Source organism: Pseudophryne corroboree, chromosome 4, assembly GCF_028390025.1.
Source record: "Pseudophryne corroboree isolate aPseCor3 chromosome 4, aPseCor3.hap2, whole genome shotgun sequence".
Classification (NCBI taxonomy): domain Eukaryota; kingdom Metazoa; phylum Chordata; class Amphibia; order Anura; family Myobatrachidae; genus Pseudophryne; species Pseudophryne corroboree.
This window is the reverse complement of record NC_086447.1, coordinates 902,216,648-902,239,224: the sequence shown is the minus strand read 5'-3', so window position 1 is coordinate 902,239,224 and position 22,577 is coordinate 902,216,648. Positions and strand designations below refer to the sequence as shown.

Below are 22,577 nucleotides of genomic sequence, written 5' to 3'. Positions count from 1 at the left end.
GTGCTCTACCTGGCGCAATGTGCACGGGCACTATTATGTGGTCACGCCCCTTCCCCATGAAGCCACGCCCCTGATTTTTAGCAGCGTGCCTTCGGCGCGCAGTTCTTGCTTCCATGCTTTGGAGAATGGGAGGGGGAGCACCTATTCACTTTCTGCAGGAGGGCACCAAAGTGTCTAGCTACAGCTCTGGTGCAGGGTGTCCTGTATGCTACACAGCGCAGCAGCATTTTCAACCCCCCCTTCTCCCCCTTGCAACACTTTTTAGTGTCCAAATCAAGTCTGTGTGTTTTTATATTTGAATCATTAATACGATTAATAAGAGCCTTCATTCCGATGGGACCCAGAAAAGGACAGGTAGGACCCCAATTTTTAAAAGTGAGGGGTCCCTGGGACACACTTTTTTTTTCGGCTCAGCGCGATCACTGAATCCCTCAATTTCTTTCTAAAAAAATTCAAATTCAAGATGGAATCTCTCCGAGCAGTGATCTCCAGTCTGGAGGAGGGGGGATTTTATGGTGTCGGTCGACATAAAGGATGCATACTTGCATGTCCCCATATATCCTCCACTTCAGGCTTACCTGAGATTTGCTGTTCAGGATTGTCATTACCAATTTCAGACGTTGCCGTTTGGTCTGTACACGGCTCCAAGGATTTTCACCAAAGTAATGGCGGAAATGATGGTTCTCTATCCCGTACTTGGACAATCTCCTCATAAAGGCGAGATCCAAGGAGCAATTGCTGAAAAATGTTGCCCTTTCACTGACGATTCTACAACAACATGGTTGGCTCCTAAATTTGCCAAAATCATAGTTGGATCCGACGACACGGCTGTCGTTCCTGGGTATGATTCTGGATACAGAATTGCAGAAAGTTTTTCTTCCAGTGGAAAAAGCTCTGGAAATACAGATAATGGTAAAACAGATTCTGAAACCAGCAAAGGTGTCAGTTCTTCAATGCACTCGATTGCTGGGGAAGATGGTGGCGGCCTACGAGGCCATTCCGTATGGCAGGTTCCATGCCAGGGTGTTTCAGTGGGACCTGTTGGACAAGTGGTCCGGGTCTCACCTGGACATGCACTGGAAAATAATTCTATCTCCCAGGACCAGAATCTCCCTTCTGTGGTGGCTGCACAGTTTTCACCTTCTGGAGGGACGCAGGTTCGGGATTCAGGGTTGGATCCTGGTGACCACAGATGCAAGCCTCCGAGGCTGGGGAGCAGTCACACAGGGGAGAAACTTTCAGGGAAAGTGGTCAAGCCAGGAAGCTTGTCTACACATAAACATTCTGGAATTAAGGGCCATTTACAACAGCATCCTGCAAGCAGAACATCTGCTTCGAGGTCTGCCTGTCTTGATTCAGTCAGACAACGTGACAGCAGTGGCGTACATAAACCGCCAAGGCGGAACAAGGAGCAGAGCGGCGATGGCCGAGGCCACGAAAATTCTTCGCTGGGCGGAAAGACATGCCAGCGCTCTGTCAGCAGTCTTCATTCCAGGAGAGGACAACTGGGAAGCAGACTTCCTCAGCAGACACGATCTCCATCCAGGAGAGTGGGGTCTTCATCAAGAGGTATTTGCAGAAGTGACAAGTCGTTGGGGAGTTCCTCAAGTAGACATGATGGCGTCCCGCCTCAACAAGAAACTTCAGAGATATTGTTCCAGGTCAAGGGACCCTCAAGCGATAGCGGTGGACGCCCTAGTGACACCGTGGGTGTTTCCGTCGGTATATGTGTTCCCTCCACTTCCACTCATTCCAAAGGTGATAAAAATTATAACAAGAACAAGGGTTCAGGCGATTGTTCTGGATTGGCCAAGAAGGGCCTGGTATCCAGATCTTCAGGAGTTGCTCATAGAAGATCCCTGGCCTCTGCCTCTTCGGGAGGACCTGTTGCAACAGGGGCCGTGCGTGTATCAAGACTTACCGCGACTGTGTTTGACCGCGTGGCGGTTGAACGCCAAATCCTAGCCCGAAAGGGTATTCCCAGTGAAGTAATTCCCACACTTCTCCAGGTTAGAAAAGAAGTAACGGCTAAGCATTACCACCATATTTGGAGAAAATATGTGTCTTGGTGTGAATCCAAGAAGGCTCCTATGGAAGAATTTCACCTGGGGCTTTTGCTCCATTTTCTACAAGCAGGTGTGGATGCGGGCCTAAAGTTAGGCTCTATTAAGGTACAGATTTCGGCCTTGTCGATCTTTTTTCAAAAAGAATTGGCCTCCCTTCCAGAAGTTCAGACCTTCGTTAAAGGTGTGCTACACATCCAACCTCCATTTTTGCCTCCTGTGGCACCGTGGGATCTTAAAGTGGTGTTGCAGTTCCTGCAATTGCATTGGTTTGAACCTTTGCGCAAGGTTGAGTTAAAATTCCTTACTTGGAAAGTAGTCATGTTGTTGGCCTTGGCGTCCGCAAGGCGAGTGTCTCAGTTGGCGGCTTTGTCTCACAAAAGCCCATATTTAATTTTCCATGCTGATAGAGCGGAGTTGAGAACTCGTCAGCAATTTCTACCGAAAGTGGTTTCTTAATTTCACGTGAACCAGCTTATTGTGGTGCCAGTGGCTACTGATGCCTTGGCGGATTCAAAGTCTCTCGATGTGGTCAGAGCTTTGAAGAGCTATGTCGCCAGAACGGCTCAGATTAGGAAAACAGAGGATCTGTTTGTCCAGTAGGCTCCAACAAGATTGGGGCTCCTGCTTCTAAGCAGACTATTGCGCGCTGGTTTTGTAATACGATTCAGCATAAACCCCATGGTTCTTGAAGCATCCCCAGCATCCTCTAGGACGTATGAGAAAATAGGAATTTAATACCTACTGGTAAATCCTTTTCTTTTAGTCCGTAGAGGATGCTGGGCGCCCGTCCCAGTGCGGGCTGTATCTGCAGTTTGGTTATAGTTACGCTCATGTTGCATTGAGTTCAGTCAATCTGTGACTGTTGTTGGTCATGCTGTTGCATGCATTGTTTGTTGAATGCCATGGTGTACGTGTTGTAGCGTGTTGGAGGTGTGAGCTGGTATGTATCTCACATTAGTTTAAAATCATGAAATAAATCCTTTTCCTCGAAATGTCCGTCTCCCTGGGCTCTGTGAGGGGGGTGACTGCGCGGCTCCGGGAACAAGCAGCTAGGCGCACCAAGTGATAGAATCCTCTTGAGAGCTAATGGTGTCCAGTAGCCTAAGAAGCAGAACCTTTGAACTCAGAGAAGTAGGTCTGCTTCTCTCCCCTCAGTCCCACGATGCAGGTAGCCTGTTGCCAGCAGGTCTCCCTGAAAATAATAAACCTAACAAAAGTCTTTTTCTGAGAAACTCTGGAGAGCTCCTCAGTGTGCATCCAGTCTCACTGGGCACAGAATCTAACTGGAGTCTGGAGGAGGGGCATAGAGGGAGGAGCCAGTTCACACCCATTCAAAGTCTTATAGTGTGCCCATGTCTCCTGCGGATCCCGTCTATACCCCATGGTTCTTGAAGCATCCCCAGCATCCTCTAGGGACTAAGAGAAAAGGATTTACCGGTAGGTATTAAAATCCTATTTTTTTTAACATACATTGCTACCCCTCCGATTTTTCCAATTCTGTCCTTCCTAAATAAAGTATATCCCGGTATAGCTATGTCCCAGTCATGATTTTCATTGCACCATGACTCTGTAATTGCCACAATATCTAGATCATCCCTTCTCATTATTGCAATTAACTCTGGGATTTTATTTCCTAAGCTCCTAGCATTTGCACACATAGCTTTTAGAGTTTTGTTTGTGCTTTTTCTGTTCCTAGCTATGTTCTTCTCTGTGCCTAAATGTATTTGGTTTTGATCTGCGTTATCTTCTGTTGCTGTGGATATGCTTCCTATTCCCTTTGCCTGCAGAAACAAAACCTCTGTGTTGGGGGAGCAGATTGCTTTATTCCTATTTGGTTCACTGCCCCCTCTGTTAGTTTAAATAGTTCTTGGTGAAGCATCCAAACTGTTAGTACTGCTGAGAGAGCGCATTCTCCTGTGACCAGCCATTGTTTTGGGACCCTGCGTGTAATAATAATCCCAGGGTGGGATGTACTAAACAGTTAAATGCGCTCAAACCTCCGAAAACTGCAGTTTTTGGAGATTTGCCGCAATCCCCATATGTATCAAACTCTGGAAAGCAATTCTTTCCGGAGTTTGTGCCCCACAGACAACAGATGGCTTTGCCTATAGAACGCCTAAGGATCACAGCACTTTTTTCTGTTGTATATAGTGTGATTTCAGGGGGTGTGGTATGTAAGATCGACCACACTTAGGTTGACAGTGTCTAGGTCGACCACTATTGGTCGACAGTAAGTAGGTCGACATGTTTTCTAAGTTGACAGGGACTCTAGGTCGACATGTTCTAGATCAACATGACATAAGGTCGACATGAGTTTTTTCACTTTTCTTGGTGTCGTTTTCTCCGTTCAGTGACCGGGAACCCCAATTAGTGCACCGTGTCCCCTCGCTTCGCTCGCCATGATTCGGGCAAGGTGCCCCGCTGCGCTCGGTACAGGTTACCGTTCCCAATTGCTGTCCACGTGGATCGTAAAGCATGAAAAAGTTTAAAAAATTAAAGACAATTTTTTTAAAAACTCATGTTGACCTTTTGTCATGTCGACCTAGAACATGTCGACCTAGAGTCCCAGTCGACATAGAAACCATGTCAACCAATAGTGGTCGATCTAGACAGTGTCGACCGAAGTGTGGTCGACCTAAAGACCAGATACCGATTTCAGGCCAGCCTACAAGTCACCATTCTGCTTTAATCATTTTGTGTTCTTGCTTATTCAGGAGACTCGGTGCTGATTCTGAACACCAGGCGCTCGTCCGTGTCTCAAAGCTCCATAATGACCAACGTTCTGTACCCGTCACCCCTGAAGAACTCCACCTGTGAGGTAAGTCGGGTCATGCACTGTCCAGTATCCTTTCCACGCACTGATACTGATGGACGTTTGCATCATTTATCTTTATGGGCAGCATGGTGGTGTAGTGGTTAGCATTACTGCCTCACAGGACTGAACTCTTAAGGTCAATTCCCGATTAGGGCCCTAACTGTGTGGAGTGTGTATGGGTTTCCTCCCACAGTGCAAAAATAAAATCCACCGGCTGCGGCAGTGGCAGTAACGCAAAGTCACATTGCGTCCACTTCTCAGATGCAGAGAATCTGGCAAGTTTCAATGTCATTTTTTCAAGTAAGAAGTGCATGGCAATGATTGGAAATCATCAGATTGTTATTTGGGCAATATGAATATGAACCGTTGAGGGGATATTTGCTTTAAAGAGAAAATATATCCCCCCCCCTCACCTGTATGTTACCCTGCTCTCTCCCCGATACACCAGCTGGTGCTTGTTATTCCAGGTAGGGGCCAGGCAGCTGGGAGGCAGAAGTTTGTGTCTGCCCAGTAGCTTGCGCTCATCAACAGAAGCGTGCAGAGGTAATTATAGCCCCAGCTGTCAGCAGGGCCTCAGCTATATGTGTGTAGTGTATGACAAGTAGGGACCAGGGGAATGTCACACACAGTACAGCCAGAAGCCAGAGCTCTGCATTCCTTCACCGCCTCCCTAACAAATAGCTTCTTCCACCAGGAGCTCAGCATTATAGGTACGATATTGTACAATGGTTCCCCCTCCCTACTGTACAATACCAATACCCCATCCCAGCAGCTCCCAGACACACTCACTCTCTCAAGGGTGCCGAAGGTTGGGGGAAGATGGTGTCACAAAATTACCTGGAGCCCGGGTCATCTGGTAACAAGGTTCCCCTGTGTGGCTGCTTGTTCCCCCTGCGCTGCTGTTGCTAGGAGGGGAGATTAGGGTGAGGGGCGGGGGGTAAGGGAGTGTGCACTCAAGAGGAAGTCTTTCCCCATAGGTGCCGGTTGCAGTTGGAGGTGCCCTGCCTGGTGGTGCATTCACTGCCATTACACCAGCAGCACTCAGACAGGGGTGGTCATTCCGAGTTGATCGCTAGCTGCATTGAGGCAAAAAAATGGCACTTCTGCACTTGCGTATGCGGCACAATGCGCACGCGAGACGTACTATTACAACGAACGATGTCGTTTTACACAGGGTCTAGCAAAGCATTTCAGTCGCACTGCTGGCCGCAGAGTGATTGACATGAAGTGGGCATTTCTGGATGGCAGCTGACCGTTTTCAGGGACTGTTAAAAAAAACGCAGACGTGTCAGGAAAAACGCAGGCGTGGCTGGGCGAACGCAGGGCGTCTTTGTGACGTCAAAACAGGAACTGAACAGTCTGAAGTGATCGCAAGCGCTGAGTAGTTCTGAAGCTACTGTAAAACTGCACACAAAAAAAAATTGCTGCCGCTCTGCGATCCTTTCGTTCGCACTTCTGCTAAGCTAAAATACACTCCCAGTGGGCGGCGGCATAGCGTTTGCACGGCTGCTAAAAACTGCTAGCGAGCGAACAACTCGGAATGACCACCAGGGAGCGGGAGGACTATGGCGCAGTGCTTTCTCCTGCTCTGGGTCACACGAAGCAGATCCTGGAGCAATGGAGGAGGTCAGTGTGCCCCTTTCAGGGCTTGCACAAGGGGGCAATTTTCGTCCATTGCCTCCTGTATTTCGCCCCTAAACGGGTGACTGCCATGTATAACATAAAGGTTACAGTACGACTGGTTGTGTAAAACACAGCAGCAAAAAGATCTGACATAATAAAAAGGGGTTTAATAATTAATCTCAGCCACTGAGGCCAAGTCCTTCCATTGCAATCCTGCATAATACAATTTACCTGCACCCCTGTGAAATGTCCCTGACACGGTGTTGCTAGCTTATGAGCGGCTGAGCTGAGGTAAATTTATAATTTAGTGTGTCAGGCACAGAGGGCCGAGTCCCGTCCCTCCTCAGATCTTCCCTCTCACAGAGCTCCTCAAGGCTGCAAAATCTTTTTCATCTGAACGTTGTGATCCAGTAAGCTAAGTTTTTATTCACTCTGTTTAATAGCTGATTGTGAGCGATTTTCTTATGGTGGCCTCTAGAGAAAGGCGTCGAGGCACCAAGATCATTTATACTGGATGTTTTCAGAGAGATCAAACTGCAGCGACGGCGATGATGGAAATGATTGGGAAAAAAACATGACAAGTAAGATAGTGGCGTCTGGCAATGATCTGTGCGAGTGGATTATATTGTTCAAAGTAATACAAACGGCACATTATACCAATGCTATAATTAGGAGCAGAGGATAATGCAAGAGCCTGATTTGATGATATTTTTTAGTCAACGTAAATATGTCTTCCCGAAGAATGAGAGGCTGTTGTTGAAACGCCAATCTTACCACGTGCCTATAGTTCCTGGGACACCTGTTACCTTCGACGGAGCGCTGTCTGATGGGCACAAAACTGGAAATTTGGCAGGAGTACACAGCAGATACAGAGATTTCTGTTACCCATGTACAACACATAGAAGTAATGCAGGTCCCGAAGGAAGTGCGGCGCAAGCAGCAAATCAGGGTCGGACTGGCCCACAGGGGTACAGGGGAAACTACCGGTAGGCCCCACTGCCTAGGGGGCCCTCCTCCTCTAGGGATCAGGTTCTAGACTGTGCACTTGAATTATATATTATACATATGTTACCTTATACTGCTCAGGACTATGATGTATTCTCTACAGTACATTGCTGTCATTAATCTGGCACATTATCATGCATGCACTAGTATTAATTACTATATAAATTATCAAGGAGTCCAGGCCAGGTACTCTATAATGGTTAGCCAAACCGCTGTGGTGGCTGGCCACACCCCCTTCGGAGGCTGGCCACACCTCTAATGATGGTCCCCTACCACTGCATATTCCCGGCGGGCCCTTCATGCTCCACTCCGACACTGCAGAAAATGACCTATGTTCTGTACTTTCAGCATGCACCGGCCCCATACAGCAGAAGTGCAGTACAGGTCTGCGATATCCGACTGTCACTGACTGACATACTGCTGCCGTTTGGGCCAGGGAGGGGTCAGCGACAGCCTCCATTTCTGTTGTTGGACTGTGATTTCCTGGCATCTTCGTTGGATCTGCTGCGGCCGGCTTGTACGACCCAATGGGTCATGCAGTAGCCAATGGTGTCGCAGATGATTTGATTCCGCGTTTTAGGACCCAGCTCGGATCACCATAGTTGGAAGCAACCCCCAGCTATGTATGCCCCCCCCCCCCCCCATGTACTGATTACGCCAGAAGCCACTCCTGCCACACTCTCATAACCCACCAGTAAAATGGCATATCTTTGGGCGCCCAATATATTCCAGCGTCTGTGCGGCACAGTTGGCCCTGCACTGCATGCGCCGTGTGACATTTTATGGACGCATGTGCAAAATTCCCCAACTTGCAATAACGCCGGCATGGCTTTTGCGTCGACTCAGTCTCTTCGGGGTAAATTTACTAAGATGGGAGTTTTATTTAAGATGGGATGTTGCCCATAGCAACCAAACAGATCCCAGGTATTATATTTTAGAAGGTGCTAGATAAATGAGAAGTAGAATCTGATTGGTTGCTATGGGCAACATCCCATTCTTAAATAGAACTCCCATCTTAGTAAATTTACCCGTTCATGGGCCTAATTCAGAGTTGATCGCAGCAGCAGTTTTCTTAGCAGTTGGGCAAAACCATGTGCACTGCGGGGGGCAGATATAACATGTGCAGAGAGAGTTAGATTTGGGTGGGGTGTGTTCAGACTGAAATCTAAATTGCAGTGTATAAATAAAGCAGCCAGTATTTACCCTGCACAGAAACAATAGAACCCACCCACATCTAACTCTCTCTGCACATGTTACACCTGCCCCCCCCTGCATTTCACATGGTTTTGCCCAACTGCTAACAAATTTGCTGCTGCGATCAGGTCTGAATTACCCACAATGGGGGTTGTTCGCTAGCTATCAGTTTTTAGCAGCCGTGCAAACGCATTGTCTCCGCCCACGGGGAAGTGTATTTTTGCTTTGCAGAAGTCCGAACGCCTGTGCAGCAGAGCGGCTGCAAACACATTTTGTGCAAAACAAGTCCAGCCCTGGACTTACTCTTCGTGTGCGATGATTCTAACGTTGGAGGGTTGGCATTTGATGTCACACACCCCTCCAGCGTTCGCCAGCCACACCTGCGTTTTCCCTGGCACGCCTGCGTTTTTCTAAGCACTCCCAGAAAACGGTCAGTTGACACCCAAAAACACCCAATTCCTGTCAATCTTCTTGCGGCCGCCAGTGCAATTGAAAACGTCGCTAGAACCTGTGCAAAACCGCAAAGGCCTTTGTACCCGTACGTCGCGCGTGCGCATTGCGGTGCATACACATGCGCAGAAATGCAGATTTTTAGCCTGATCGCTGCGCTGCAAACAACGGCAGCTAGCGATCAACTCGGAATGACCCCCAATGTACAGTAGCTGCAGTTAGCCTCTTTATGTAACATGTCTACATTAACCTGAAAAGGTATATGGAGGAAACACTGGATGGAAATTATATATGAACAGGACGCTACATTGTCAGTGTTTAATTGCTGTAGGATGTAAAATTAGCATATAAATGTCAGGGTTGCAGCATAGTTCAAAATATTCTAGGCAAAGTTTTCTTTGTTACGCAATAAATGTTAGTTTGTCACAAATAAATGTGCAGACATAGCATTAATATCAGTAGTACCATGGCCCTCATTCCGAGTTGTTCGCTCGCAAGCTGCTTTTAGCAGCTTTGCACACGCTAAGCCGCCGCCTACTGGGAGTGAATCTTAGCATAGTAAAATTGCGAACGAAAGATTAGCAGAATTGCGAATAGACACTTCTTAGCAGTTTCTGAGTAGCTCCAGACTTACTCGGCAACTGCGATCAGTTCAGTCCGTTTCGTTCCTGGTTTGACGTCACAAACACTCCCAGCGTTCGCCCAGACACTCCCCCATTTCTTTAGACACTCCCGCGTTTTTCCCAGAAACGGCAGCGTTTTTTCACACACACCCATAAAACGGCCAGTTTCCGCCCAGAAACACCCACTTCCTGTCAATCACATTACGATCACCAGAACGAAGAAAAAACCTTGTAATGCCGTGAGTAAAATTCCTAACTGCATAGCAAATTTACTTGGCGCAGTCGCAGTGCGAACATTGCGCATGCGCAATTAGCGGAAAATCACTGCGATGCGAAGAAAATTACCGAGCGAACAACTCGGAATGACCACCCATATCATTCATAATAACGGAAGACGTGAGATCATTTTTTATCTACGTTGCAACCTTAATATCTGTCAGCAATTGCTCGTTAAGGCATCATAATGTGTTCCCCTTAATGAGAGGCAGTGCCCTCAGGGCTGAGAACTGCATGTTGTGATCCGACCAACAACACAGTCGTATCGGGGATGACACATGATTAAGGTGGATAGAATATCATTGATTCGGGAAGGGTGTCTGTGAGAGTTAGTATAGAGAGTACAGCCCCTAGTGCTACCGTATCATTCAGGCCAAGCAGAAGCTAGCTGCCCAGATTCCAGAGAGAATGGCCCTCATTCCGAGTTGATCGCTCGCTAGCTGCTTTTAGCAGCAGTGCAAACGCTAGGCCGCCGCCCTCTGGGAGTGTATCTTAGCTTAGCAGAAGTGCGAACGAAAGGATCGCAGAACGGCACCAAAATATTTCCCTGCAGTTTCTGAGTAGCTCCAGACCTACTCCTAGCTTGCGATCACTTCAGACTATTTTCCTGTTTTGACGTCACGAACACGCCCTGCGTTCGGCCAGCCACTCCCCCATTTCCCCAGGCACGCCTGCGTTTGTATCTGACACGCCTGCGTTTTTCAGCACACTCCCTGAAAACGGACAGTTACCTCCCAGAAACTCCCACTTTCCTGTCAATCACTCAGCGATCAGGAGTGCGACTGAAAAGCGTCGCTCGACCTTGTGTGAAACTGCATCGGCTTTTGTGAAAGTACGTCGTGCGTGCGCACTGCGCCGCATACACAGAAGTGCCGCTTTTTAGCCTGATCGCTGCGCTGCGAACAACGGCAGCTAGCGATCAACTCGGAATGACCCCCAATATCAATTGTTCTAATTGCTTCGTGGACACGTACAGAAGCATGAACTCTATCTGAGGTTTGGGTAACAGTATAAAAACTAAATGAAAGTTTCCTGCCCATAGAACTTCCCTGTAACGGTTAAAACAATCCTAGAACCAAAACTAAGGGGAACATTTACTAAGCAGTGATAAGAGTGGAGAAGTGAGCCAGTGGAGAAATTGTCCATGGCAACCAATCAGCACTGAAGTAACATCTATAATTTGCATACTATAAAATTATACAGAGCTGCTGATTGGTTGATGGGGCAACTTATCCACTGGCTCACTTCTCCGCTCTTATCACTGCTTAGTAAATGTCCCCCTTAAGTCTGGAAAAAGTGCTACTCTTGCATATAACACCAAGCCACGCATAAGGAGAACCATGGTCCACTTAGACCACCTCCTGGGACCTGCAGCTTAGGTCTGGCCCTCTGAGAAGTAACATGAAGATGCACCCGTGTTTTACAGTAGATGTCTCAGAAACAATGCAGACATAGGAGAGACAGGAAATCTTCTGGCTTGGTAGTACTTGCTTCAGTTGTCATACTGGTGATTTGTGAGGAGAGTGGCAGATAATCCATAAACTCACATTTCTACCTCACAAGAGTGCTTGAGTCCTTCACACTATGCCTAGTACGATGCAATCAGGCGTACGGGGTAAACGTATATACCGTAATCTCAGGACCACTTTGAGTCTTTTTTTCCTTCAGCAAATTGATTACAGTGAGCAATGAGCAGTCTGCCCCTTAATATCTTATTGAAACTACTGTAGGAGGCAAAATGGGACCAGGAATCTGTATTTAATTCTTTGGCTGCTCTCCATGGTTCCAACATTCCTCCATATACAGTAGCGAGCACAGATTATATCAGGGGAGGAGTGATGTGTCAGTGAGAGCAGGGCTGCATGTGACAGGAGCAGTGAAATGATGTGAGGAGGGGAATGGAGGCAGCAGGAAGCCACAGACTGAGAGTTATATAGTGGGAGGAGCAGGGTCCCCAGCAGCACAGAGTATATCAGGAGGTGAGAGATGTGTCAGTGAGGACAGGGCTGCATGTGACAGGGGCAGTGACATGAAGTGAGGAGGAGAATGGAGGCAGCAGGAAGCCACAGATTGAGAGTTATATAGTGAGAGAAGCAGAGTCCCCCAGCAGCACAGAGTATATCAGGAGATGAGTGATGTGCCAGTGAGGACAGGGCTGCATGTGACAGGGGCAGTGTAATGATGTGAGGAGGGGAATGGAAGAGGCAGCAGAAAGCCACAGACTGAGTTATATAGTGGGAGGAGCAGTGTCCCCAGCAGCACAGAGTATATCAGGAGATGAGGGATGTGTCAGTGAGGACAGGGCTGCATGTGACAGGGGCAGTGACATGGGGGCATATTCATCAAGAACAAATTGTGCAATGAGAAGTTTTAGTTTTCAATTCTCATTGTATTCTCTCACATTTTTTTTATACTATTCATTATGCCCCATCATACAATTGTCACTTCCAAAAAAACTGGTATTTTTGAGAAGACAGTTTTTTGGAAAGTGCTAACTTTCCCCTCTGAAGCCGCAACACCTAAGTGCTGGGCCACACATAGCGGCCAAGCTTGGCCGCAGGGAGACTGCAAATGGGCGCCTATGCAGCATGCTGCGGTCGGGCCGGATGACATGACGGCGGGATTTCATAGTGAACACATACATTTCAATGTATGTGTTCACACAGTGCGGCTGTGCCTCACAGAAATCCCGTGTCACTGGCCGGATCCTGTTCTGCGGGAACCCGCAGAACAGGATCCTTGTGCCCACAACCCCCACCCCCCCACTTGGCCGCTATGTGTGGCCCAGCACTAAGCATCCGCCCCCTCTGCTCTTTCCCCGCCAGCACTTTAAGGATCTGTGTCCCAGCCAACCTATTGGACTTTCACGATTTTTGAGGCTCAATCTGAGTGCAGCGCCGCCTTCAGGACATTCATGTATGTCATTATAGCACTTCTTTAATCCAGGTTATGTTAGAGTTAATAATATTTAACGCTTCACATATTTGCATAATTTTCTGGGACTTTTTCCAGCAAAATACCGTGTTCTGTTTTCATACACGGAGCCCCTGGTGAGAGGAGATGGTTTTCTGTCACGTCCTGACCGAGAATCCTGAGTGACCTGGTTGTCATGCCTAGATGTGGCACAGAAAGGGTCAATGTGCCTGTGGCTGTCTGTTCTCAGTCAGCCGGGCGCTATAATTACTGAGTTTTAACTGAGCAATAATTATTCCTAATCTGAATGTCACTGTGGGTATAATTGTAATACATTATGCTGCTGAGAGACTGATGGATGAAGATGTGCCAGGTCACTGACTGATGACCGCACAGATCCTCTCTAACCAGTAATTAGTGATAGGGCTACACTATTATTATGTAATAACATGCTCTGACTGTGTGACATTAGGTGGAAGCTGCTGCTCACTATGAAGTGCATCTGCTGCCGACACTCGATGGTAGCAGACATGTTGTGTATGGAATAAAGAAAGAAGCATCTCAGTGATGTCACTGGCTCCTAGCAACTGGATAGGCTGCATTCTCAGTGATGTCACTGGTTCCTAAGGAATGGATAGGCTGTATTCTCAGTGATGTCACTGGTTCCTAGTGAATAGATAGGCTGTATTCTCAGTGATGTCACTGGTTCCTAAGGAATGGATAGGCTGTATTCTCAGTGATAACACTGGTTCCTAGTGAATGGATAGGCTGCATTCTCAGTGATATCATTGGTTCCTAGTGAGTGGATAGGCTGCATTTTCAGTGATGTCACTGGTTCCTATTGACTTGATAGGCTGCATTCTCAGTGATGTCACTGGTTCCTAAGGAATGGATAGGCTGTATTCTCAGTGATGTCACTGGTTCCTAGTGAATAGATAGGTTGTATTCTCAGTGATGTCACTGGTTCCTAGTGACTGGATAGGCAGCATTCTCAGTGATGTCACTGGTTCCTAGTGAATAGATAGGCTGTATTCTCAGTGATGTCACTGGTTCCTAAGGAATGGATAGGCAACATTCTCAGTGATGTCACTGGTTCCTAGTGACTTGATAGGCTGCATTATCAGTGATGTCACTGGTTCCTAGTGAGTGGATAGGTTGTGTTTTGTTCATACGTTTGTAAATCCAGTCATCAGGACACAGAGACATGTGAGTTCACTGCTGTGCTGTTTATTCCATCCAACTCCAGGCACACTGCACACTGGACCACCCACTTCCCAGCATCCCCCTGGTCCTAGGGAACATCACTGAAGATTCAGGTATACACATATTAGTAAGGGAGTGTCTACAAATATTAAGCATTCTAATACACTAACATCACATCCTCTTTTCTTTAAAGATAAGCCCTGTACGCTTCAATGCAACAATTAGCAACGTCATATTAAGAACATCATCTAACACGTTTCAATGAGTCTCCCAGGTCTGCGTATTTCCCTTTTGGGTCTTTCATACACAGTCTGTGTTTCATCGATCATGTTGGACCTTTCTAGAATCGTGGTTTGTTCACCATTATCAGGATCATCATACATGTCAGATGAAGGGTATTCTTCAGTCATGTTGTCTTCATTATGGTTAGGTTAAGATCTTAAATCCACCCGATTTCTTCTTACTTCCGTTCCATGCTCGGTACGTATAGTATAAGATCTTGGTGCTACTTGTTCTTAAACAATACCTTTCTGCACCCAAATACCTTTCTCGTGATCTCTGAGACGGACTTGGTCACCCGATTTTAGATCAGATAAGCTTTTAGCTCGCCTGTCATGGAACAGTTTCTGTTTCGCCTGTTGACGTTCCTTACTCAGTCTGACCAACGCTGAGTTATGTGTATTAAGCAGTTCATCATGTATCGGGAGATTTGCTCTAATCCTCCTTCCCATCAGCATTTGTGCAGGAGAAAGTCCATTCTGTAAAGGTGTACTGCGGTAGATTAAAAGACTTTTGTAGAAATCTTCTTTACCTTCTTGAGCTTTTTTCATGAGACTCTTTACAGTTTTTACTGAACTTTCCACCAACCCATTTGAGCGTGGATAGTGGGGACTTGACGTAGTATGGACAAATTCCCACTCATCAGCAAATTGTCTAAATTCAGCACTGGAAAATTGAGGACCATTGTCAGTGAACACTTCCATAGGAACACCATGCCTTGCAAAGATTGACTTCATGCAATTGATTACGGCTTTACTAGTAGTTGTATGTAGTGTCTTCACCTCAGGGTAGTTAGAGTAATAATCAGTCACGACAATGTACGTTTTTCCATTACAATCAAACAAATCTGCGGCAACTTTCTGGTACGGTCTCTCTGGCACTGCGTGAGGACACAGTGGCTCGACTTGTTGTTTCGGTCTATACGTAAGACATAATTCACATGTAGCTGTAGTCTGTGCTATGTCTTGGTTCATTCTTGGCCAATACATAACTTCACGCGCTCTCCGCTTACATTTTTCTTCTCCTAAGTGGCCTTCATGTATCTTGCGAGCATAGTTTTTCTTAGTCGTGCAGGTATGACAAACCTATTGCCTTTGTAAATAATACCATCGCCATCTGTATGGTCACTGCGGTACATCCAATAATCATGGATAGACAGCGGGCACGCATGTTTTTCTGCTGGCCAACCTTTCAGAATGATATCTTTCAACACTTTCATTGTGTCATCTTTCTCAGTTTCTTTCCTAATCTGTTCTTGTCTTGCAAGAGACACTGGTAGAGAAGCTACGATCAAATTAACATAGGCTTCTATCTCTTCATCCATCAGACTTTTGGAACCTTCACTTTTGTCCACAGCACGAGAAAGTGTATCAGCAATGTACATGTATTTGCCGGGACAGTACAGCAAGTGTACATCATATTTCTGTAGTCTGATAAGCATTCGTTGAATTCTCATGGGATAGTCATGTAATGATTTAGTCATGATAGCTATCAATGGCTTGTGGTCAGTTTCCACTGTAAATGTTTGACCATACACAAACTGATGAAATCACTCACATGCATATGTGATCGCTAGAAGTTCTTTTTCTATGTGAGCATACCTTGTTTCAGCACTTGCCAGTGCTCTTGATGCATAGAATACTGGTTGCCATGTATCCTCATGTTCTTGTAACAGCTCTGAGCCTAGGCCAAATTGCGAAGCATCTGCTGAAATTCTTATTCTTTTCGCAGGATCAAAGAATTTTAGCACTGGTTGCTCTGTAATGATCTGTTTCAAGTTTTGCCAACTTTCTTCTTGTTCATGTGACCACATCCACTCGTTATCTTTGTCCAACAACCATCTAAGAGAGGCTGTTCGTTCAGGGAGTTGAGAAATAAACTTTCCTAAGTTAGTAATCATTCCTAGGAATCTTCTGACGTCGTCTTTGTTGTTAGGACGTTCCATGTTCAATGTGGCTGATATTTTCCTTGGGTCTGGTTTTACACCTTGATCCGAGACCACGTCGCCCATAAAGGTAAGTGTATTCACGCCAAATTCACATTTGTCCTTGTTTAGCTTTAGATTCACTTTCTTGACAAGTTCCATTACTTGTCTCAATCTAGAATCATGTTCTTCCTTTGTAGATCCCCAGACAATAATGCCATCCATCATTGTTTCAACACCTGGAATATGTTCAAAAATCATGTGTATCTTTTTGTGATATACTTCTGGAGCAGACAGTATTCCATATGGTAGTCGAAGAAATCTGTATCGACCTTCTGGTGTATTAAATGTACAAAGCTTTGAGCTGGCCTTATCTAGCTTCATTTGCCAGAATCCTGAAAATGCGTCCAATTTACTGAACCATTTTGCTCCCGCAAATTGCGACATGATTTCATCTCTGGTTGGTAGTTTGAAATGTTCTCGTTTAATAGCTTTGTTTAAATCTCTGGGGTCTAGACATATTCGGAGTTGTCCATTTTTCTTTTCAACAATTACTAAGGAGCTCACCCATTCAGTAGGCTCATCAACATTCTGTATCACACCCAAGGCTTCCATGCGATTTAACTGTTGTTTCAGTTTTTCTCTCAGCGCAAACGGCACTTTTCTACAGGGGTGTATCACTGAAGAAACTTGCGTGTCTATATTTATTTTATGATCTCCAGGCAAACAACCTAGACCTTCAAACAAGTCTCTGTATTCTGTAAACATTGATTTGCAGTCATCTTCTACTTGTGATGTCACCGTAAAAAATTTCTTTAGCAAGCTTAGTTTCTCACAGGAACTTAATCCTAGAATTGGTTGCACATTTTTATCCACAATCAGTAGAGATGTTTTAAACTGTTGTCCCTTATATTTCAGTGTCACTAAGCATGTACCTTTCACAGGAATTTCCTCCCCAGTGTACCCTGTAACTTTCACTTTGGCTGGGTGAATTTTAGGTTTTACTCTAAAAGTCTTATAGTCTTGAAATTATATTAAATTCACCTGCGCACCAGTATCAAGCTTAAAGGGAATGACAATCTCGTTCACAGTTAAAGGGACAATCCATTCTTTCTTATCTGCACTGCAAAGTTCAATGCAATCCACAAAGAATTCCACTTTGGTTGTTTTACTTTTAATTTTACAGCATTTGGCAAAGTGATTAAGTCTACCACATTTCATGCAAGTTTTACCATAAGCAGGGCACATTTTAGGATTGTGAGCATTTCCACATCTACTACACATTTCCTTATTAGACTGTGTCTTAGATCGCTTCATTCTTGAGAATGGAGGTTTGCATGGCTCTGTTTTCTGCACTACATGCACATCAGCTTCCTTGTGTAACTTTTTGGCTTGAAATCTAGTTATTTCTGCAGATCTACACATAGTCACTGCCTTTTCTAGTGTTAGGTCTTGCTCTCTCAGCAATCTCTCTCTGAGTTCATTATCAGGTATTCCACAGACAATACGATCTCTAATCAGTGAATCCTTTAAATCACCAAACTCACATGTTTTACTGAGTGATTGCAGCTCTGTAACATACTGATCAAATCCATCTACAGACTTCTGATCACATGTGAAAAACTTATATCTTTCATATGTCACATTTTTCCTTGGCACAAAGTAATCTTCAAACTTTTGCATTATAGAAGATAGCACCATATTCTGCCCCTCAGCAAACTGAAAACTATTATAAATGTCCTGCACATCCTCTCCTATCTCATGGAGGAAAATGGATGCCTTCGTTTTGTAAGCCTCTGAATCAGCTCCACATGCAGCAAGATATATATTAAACCTTTGCTTAAATCTTTTCCAGTTTTCAGACAAGTTACCAGACATCAGCATGCCGGTTGGAGGAGCTAGTTTATCCATGGTTACTCACTGTTTGAAGAGAGGAGCACACGGCAGGCTTTGCAGACACTATCACAGCCACAGACTTCTGCAAGATTCTGTCACACTCTGAGAGCACTAGCAGTCCAAGTTAAACTTCTTCTGACACCATGTTTTGTTCATACGTTTGTAAATCCAGTCATCAGGACACAGAGACATGTGAGATCACTGCTGTGCTGTTTATTCCATCCAACTCTAGACACACTGCACACTGGACCACCCACTTCCCAGCATTCCCCTGGTCCCAGGGACCATCACTGAAGATACAGGCTTGCAAACATTAGTAAGGGAGTGTGTACAAATATTAAGCATTCTAATACACTAACATCACAGGCTGCATTCCTAGTGATGTCACTGGATTCTAGTCAATGGAAAGGCTGTATTCTCAGTGATGTCACCGGTAGCTAGTGAATGGATAGGTTGCAATCTCTGTGATGTTACTGGCTTCTAGTTAATGGATAGGCAGTATTCTTAGTGATGTTACTGGCTCCTAGTGAATGGATAGGCTGTATTCTCAGTGATGTCACTGGGTCCTAATGACTGGATAGGCTGCAGAGGCGGAACTACCGGCAGTGCAGGCAGTGCACTGCACTGGGGCCCGCCTCTGTCCAGGGGCCCAAGCATGTAATGAGTCAAACTGACTCATTACATGCCGCTGTGCGCTGCAGGCAACCGCTGCCCGCAGCGCACAGCCGCCCTGAGAGGAGAGGAGCAGCGGGCCAGCGGCACGGACGGGGGAAGGAGGAGGGAGCCGGAGGAGGGAGCCGCAGCAGCGCTTTGTTACTGGTGGAGGCGCTGCTGCTGCTGCCCCTCTGCTTCCCTATAGGCTGTCTTCCGAGAACAGCCTATAGGGGAGCAGCAGCAGCAGCGCCTCCACCAGTAACAAAGCGCTGCTGCGGCTCCCTCCACCACCTCCCTCCTCCTTCTTCTCTACAGCCCGGGAATCGTCAGACGCTGCACCGAGGATCCTGAGCCGGCGGAGAGGGTAAGTATAATTCTTCTTTCTTTCTTTTTCTCTTTTTCTTTCTTTCTTTTTTTTACTTTCTTTCTTTCTTGGGCCTGCCTGCCGCAATGTATAAAAAGGGGGAATGCCTGCCGCAATGTATAAAAAGGGGGGAATGCCTGCCGCAATGTATAAAAAGGGGGGAATGCCTGCCGCAATGTATACAAAGGGGGGAATGCCTGCCGCAATGTATAAAAAGGGGGGAATGCCTGCCGCTATGTGTAAAAAGGGGGGAATGCCTGCCGCTATGTGTAAAAAGGGGGGAATGCCTGCCGCAATGTGTAAAAAGGGGGGAATGCCTGCCGCAATGTATAAAAAGGGGGGAATGCCTGCCGCAATGTATACAAAGGGGGGAATGCCTGCCGCAATGCATGAAAAGGGGGGAATGCCTGCCGCAATGTATAAAAAGGGGGGAATGCCTGCCGCAATGTATAAAAAGGGGAATGCCTGCCGCAATGTATAAAAAGGGGGGAATGCCTGCCGCAATGTATAAAAAGGGGGGAATGCCTGCCGCAATGTGTAAAAAGGGGGGAATGCCTGCCGCTATGTGTAAAAAGGGGGGAATGCCTGCCGCTATGTGTAAAAAGGCGGGAATGCCTGCCGCTATGTGTAAAAAGGGGGGAATGCCTGCCGCTATGTGTAAAAGTGGGGGACTGCCTGCCGCTATGTGTAAAAAGGGGGAATCAGCCTGCCGCAATGTGTAAAAAGGGGTAATCTGGCTGCCGCAATGTGTAAAAAGGGGGGACTGCCTGACGTAATGTGTAAAAAGGGGACTCAGCCTGCCGCAATGTGTACAAAGGGGTAATCTGCCTGCCGCTATGTGTACAAAGGGGTAATCTGCCTGCCGCAATGTGTAAAAATGGGGATGCTGTCTGCCGTTATGTGTAAAAAGGGGACGCTGTCTTCCGCTATGTGTAACAAGGGCACGCGGTCTGCCGTTATGTGTAAAAAGTGTACGCTGTCTGCCGTTATGTGTAACAAGGGCACGCTGTCTGCCGTTATGTGTAAAAAGCGTACGCTGTCTGCCGCTATGTGTAACAAGGGCACGCGGTCTGCCGTTATGTGTAAAAGGGCACGCTCTCAGCCGTTATGTGTAAAAAGGGGGACGCTCTCTGCCGTTATGTGTAAAAAGGGCACGCTGTCTGCCGTTATGTGTAAAAAGTGCACGCTGTCTGCTGTAATGTGTAAAAAGAGGAATCTGTCCGCTGTAAGGTGTAAAAGGGTCTCTACCTGGTGTAGTGGTGCTACTGTGCGACGTAATTTGAATAATGGAGACTACTGTGTACCGTTTTATGAAATGGTATTATTTTGTGGCCACACCCCTTCCTCACGAAGCCACGCCACTATGTATTTTTGTGCGCGCCTACGGCGCGCACTGCCCCTGTTTTGCATGCAGGGGTGGGGCTCCGATGCCGTTTCTTGCACACAGTGCTAAAATGTCTAGTTACGGCACTGTTGCTAGGTATCCATTTCTCTGGCCCTGAGCAGGTCCCCCTCACCAGATCCTCTCCAGGGGAGAGGGGGTGGACTTGGATGGGATGTGTGTGTGTGGGGATATGTTGGGGGGGGGGGGGGGCCCAAAGCATTTTCTCGCACCTGGGCCCACCGCTCGCTTGTTCCGCCACTGATAGGCTGCATTCTCAGTGATGTCACTGGTTCCTAGTGAATAGATAGGCTGTATTCTCAGTGATGTCACTGGTTCCTAGTGAATAGATAGGCTGTATTCTCAGTGATTCCACTGGTTCCTAGTGAATAGATAGGCTGCATTCTCACTGATGTGATTGGGTCCTAGCGCAATGGCTGCATTATCATGAATATTGGTTTAAACCACATACTGGCTGTCTAGAGAAAAAGTTGCAAGTTAAAATTCATTTACTACTGTGTTCGTGCAAAATTCTAACTATCCCCCTGGATAATACCAACCTTTTTTACTATTCCAAATGACAAAATTTTGTGAAACTGCAGAGGACGTAGACGTCATTATACTGTGCAGTGCACCGTAGCACGAATCGCACAGCCAAGTTCCCTAGAAAACTATACTAGTGATCTTGTTGGTGGTCCAGGTACGTTAAATGTTGCAATAAAATAGCTATATAGCTAAATATGTAAGCCCTCAATATCTGCCTTGACTAAGGTCGGGTACACACTAGAGATGAGCGGGTTCGGTTCCTCTGAATCCGAACCCGCCCGAACTTCAGGTTTTTTACACGGGTCCGAGCAGGCTCGGATCTTCCCGCCTTGCTCGGCAATCCCGAGCGCGCCCGAACGTCATCATCACGCTGTCGGATTCTCGCGAGGCTCGGATTCTATCGCGAGACTCGGATTCTATATAAGGAGCCGTGCGTCGCCGCCATTTTCACACGTGCATTGAGAGTCATAGGGAGAGGACGTGGCTGGCGTCCTCTCCGTTTAGAGAAGAGAGAGACACAGTATTTTCGGGGAGCATTATTAGGAGGAGTACTACTGTATACTACTATACTACTTGCTGAAGTGATATTTATAGATTAGATAGTGTGACTGTAAGTGTATTATCTGACTTGTGGGGGAGACACTGACAGTGGGGAGCAGTTAGAGTCTGAGAGCAGGACTCAGGAGTACATATAACGTACAGTGCACACTTTTGCTGCCAGAGTCAGTGCCACACTGCCATTGTTGTGACCACACTGACCACCAGTATAATAATATATTTTGTGATTGTCTGCTTAGGCCTCGGAGTACTAGTTGCAAGTTGCAACGTGACCTGTCCTGAAGTGACCACCAGTTTAATAATCAATCACCACCAGTTTAATATATATATATATATATATATATAATTGTATATAATATATATATATATATATATATAATATTGTATACCACCTACCCGTGGTTTTTTTTTTTTTCATTCTTCTTTATACATACTACTATAGTAGCTTACTGTAGCAGTCTGCGGTGCTGTGCTGACCTGACAGTGTCCAGCAGGTCCGTCATCAGTCATTACATAATAAATATATATAGTACCTGTCCGGCTGCAGTACTAGTGATATTATATTGATTTCATCTCATTATCAATAATTTATCATCCAGTCTAGACTCTATATTAGCAGCAGACACAGTACGTTAGTCCACGGCTGTAGCTACCTCTGTGTCGGCACTCGGCAGTCCATCCATAATTGTATACCACCTACCCGTGGTTTTTTTTTTTTTCTTTCTTCTTTGTACATACTACTATAGAGTATAGTAGCTTACTGTAGCAGTCTGCGGTGCTGCTGAGCTGACAGTGTCCAGCAGGTCC

General features: G+C 46.3%; 1 protein-coding gene across 1 annotated transcript in view; it reads left to right on the top strand.

Moving 5' to 3' along the window:
- Nucleotides 1–22,577, top strand: part of ALK (ALK receptor tyrosine kinase) — a 1,590,950-nt gene that overhangs the window by 1,336,796 nt on the left and 231,577 nt on the right. Inside the window, exon 8 of the mRNA XM_063919418.1 lies at nt 4,781–4,884. Within this exon, the coding sequence (XP_063775488.1) occupies nt 4,781–4,884 (104 nt within the window). The remainder of the gene's footprint in view (nt 1–4,780; nt 4,885–22,577) is intronic.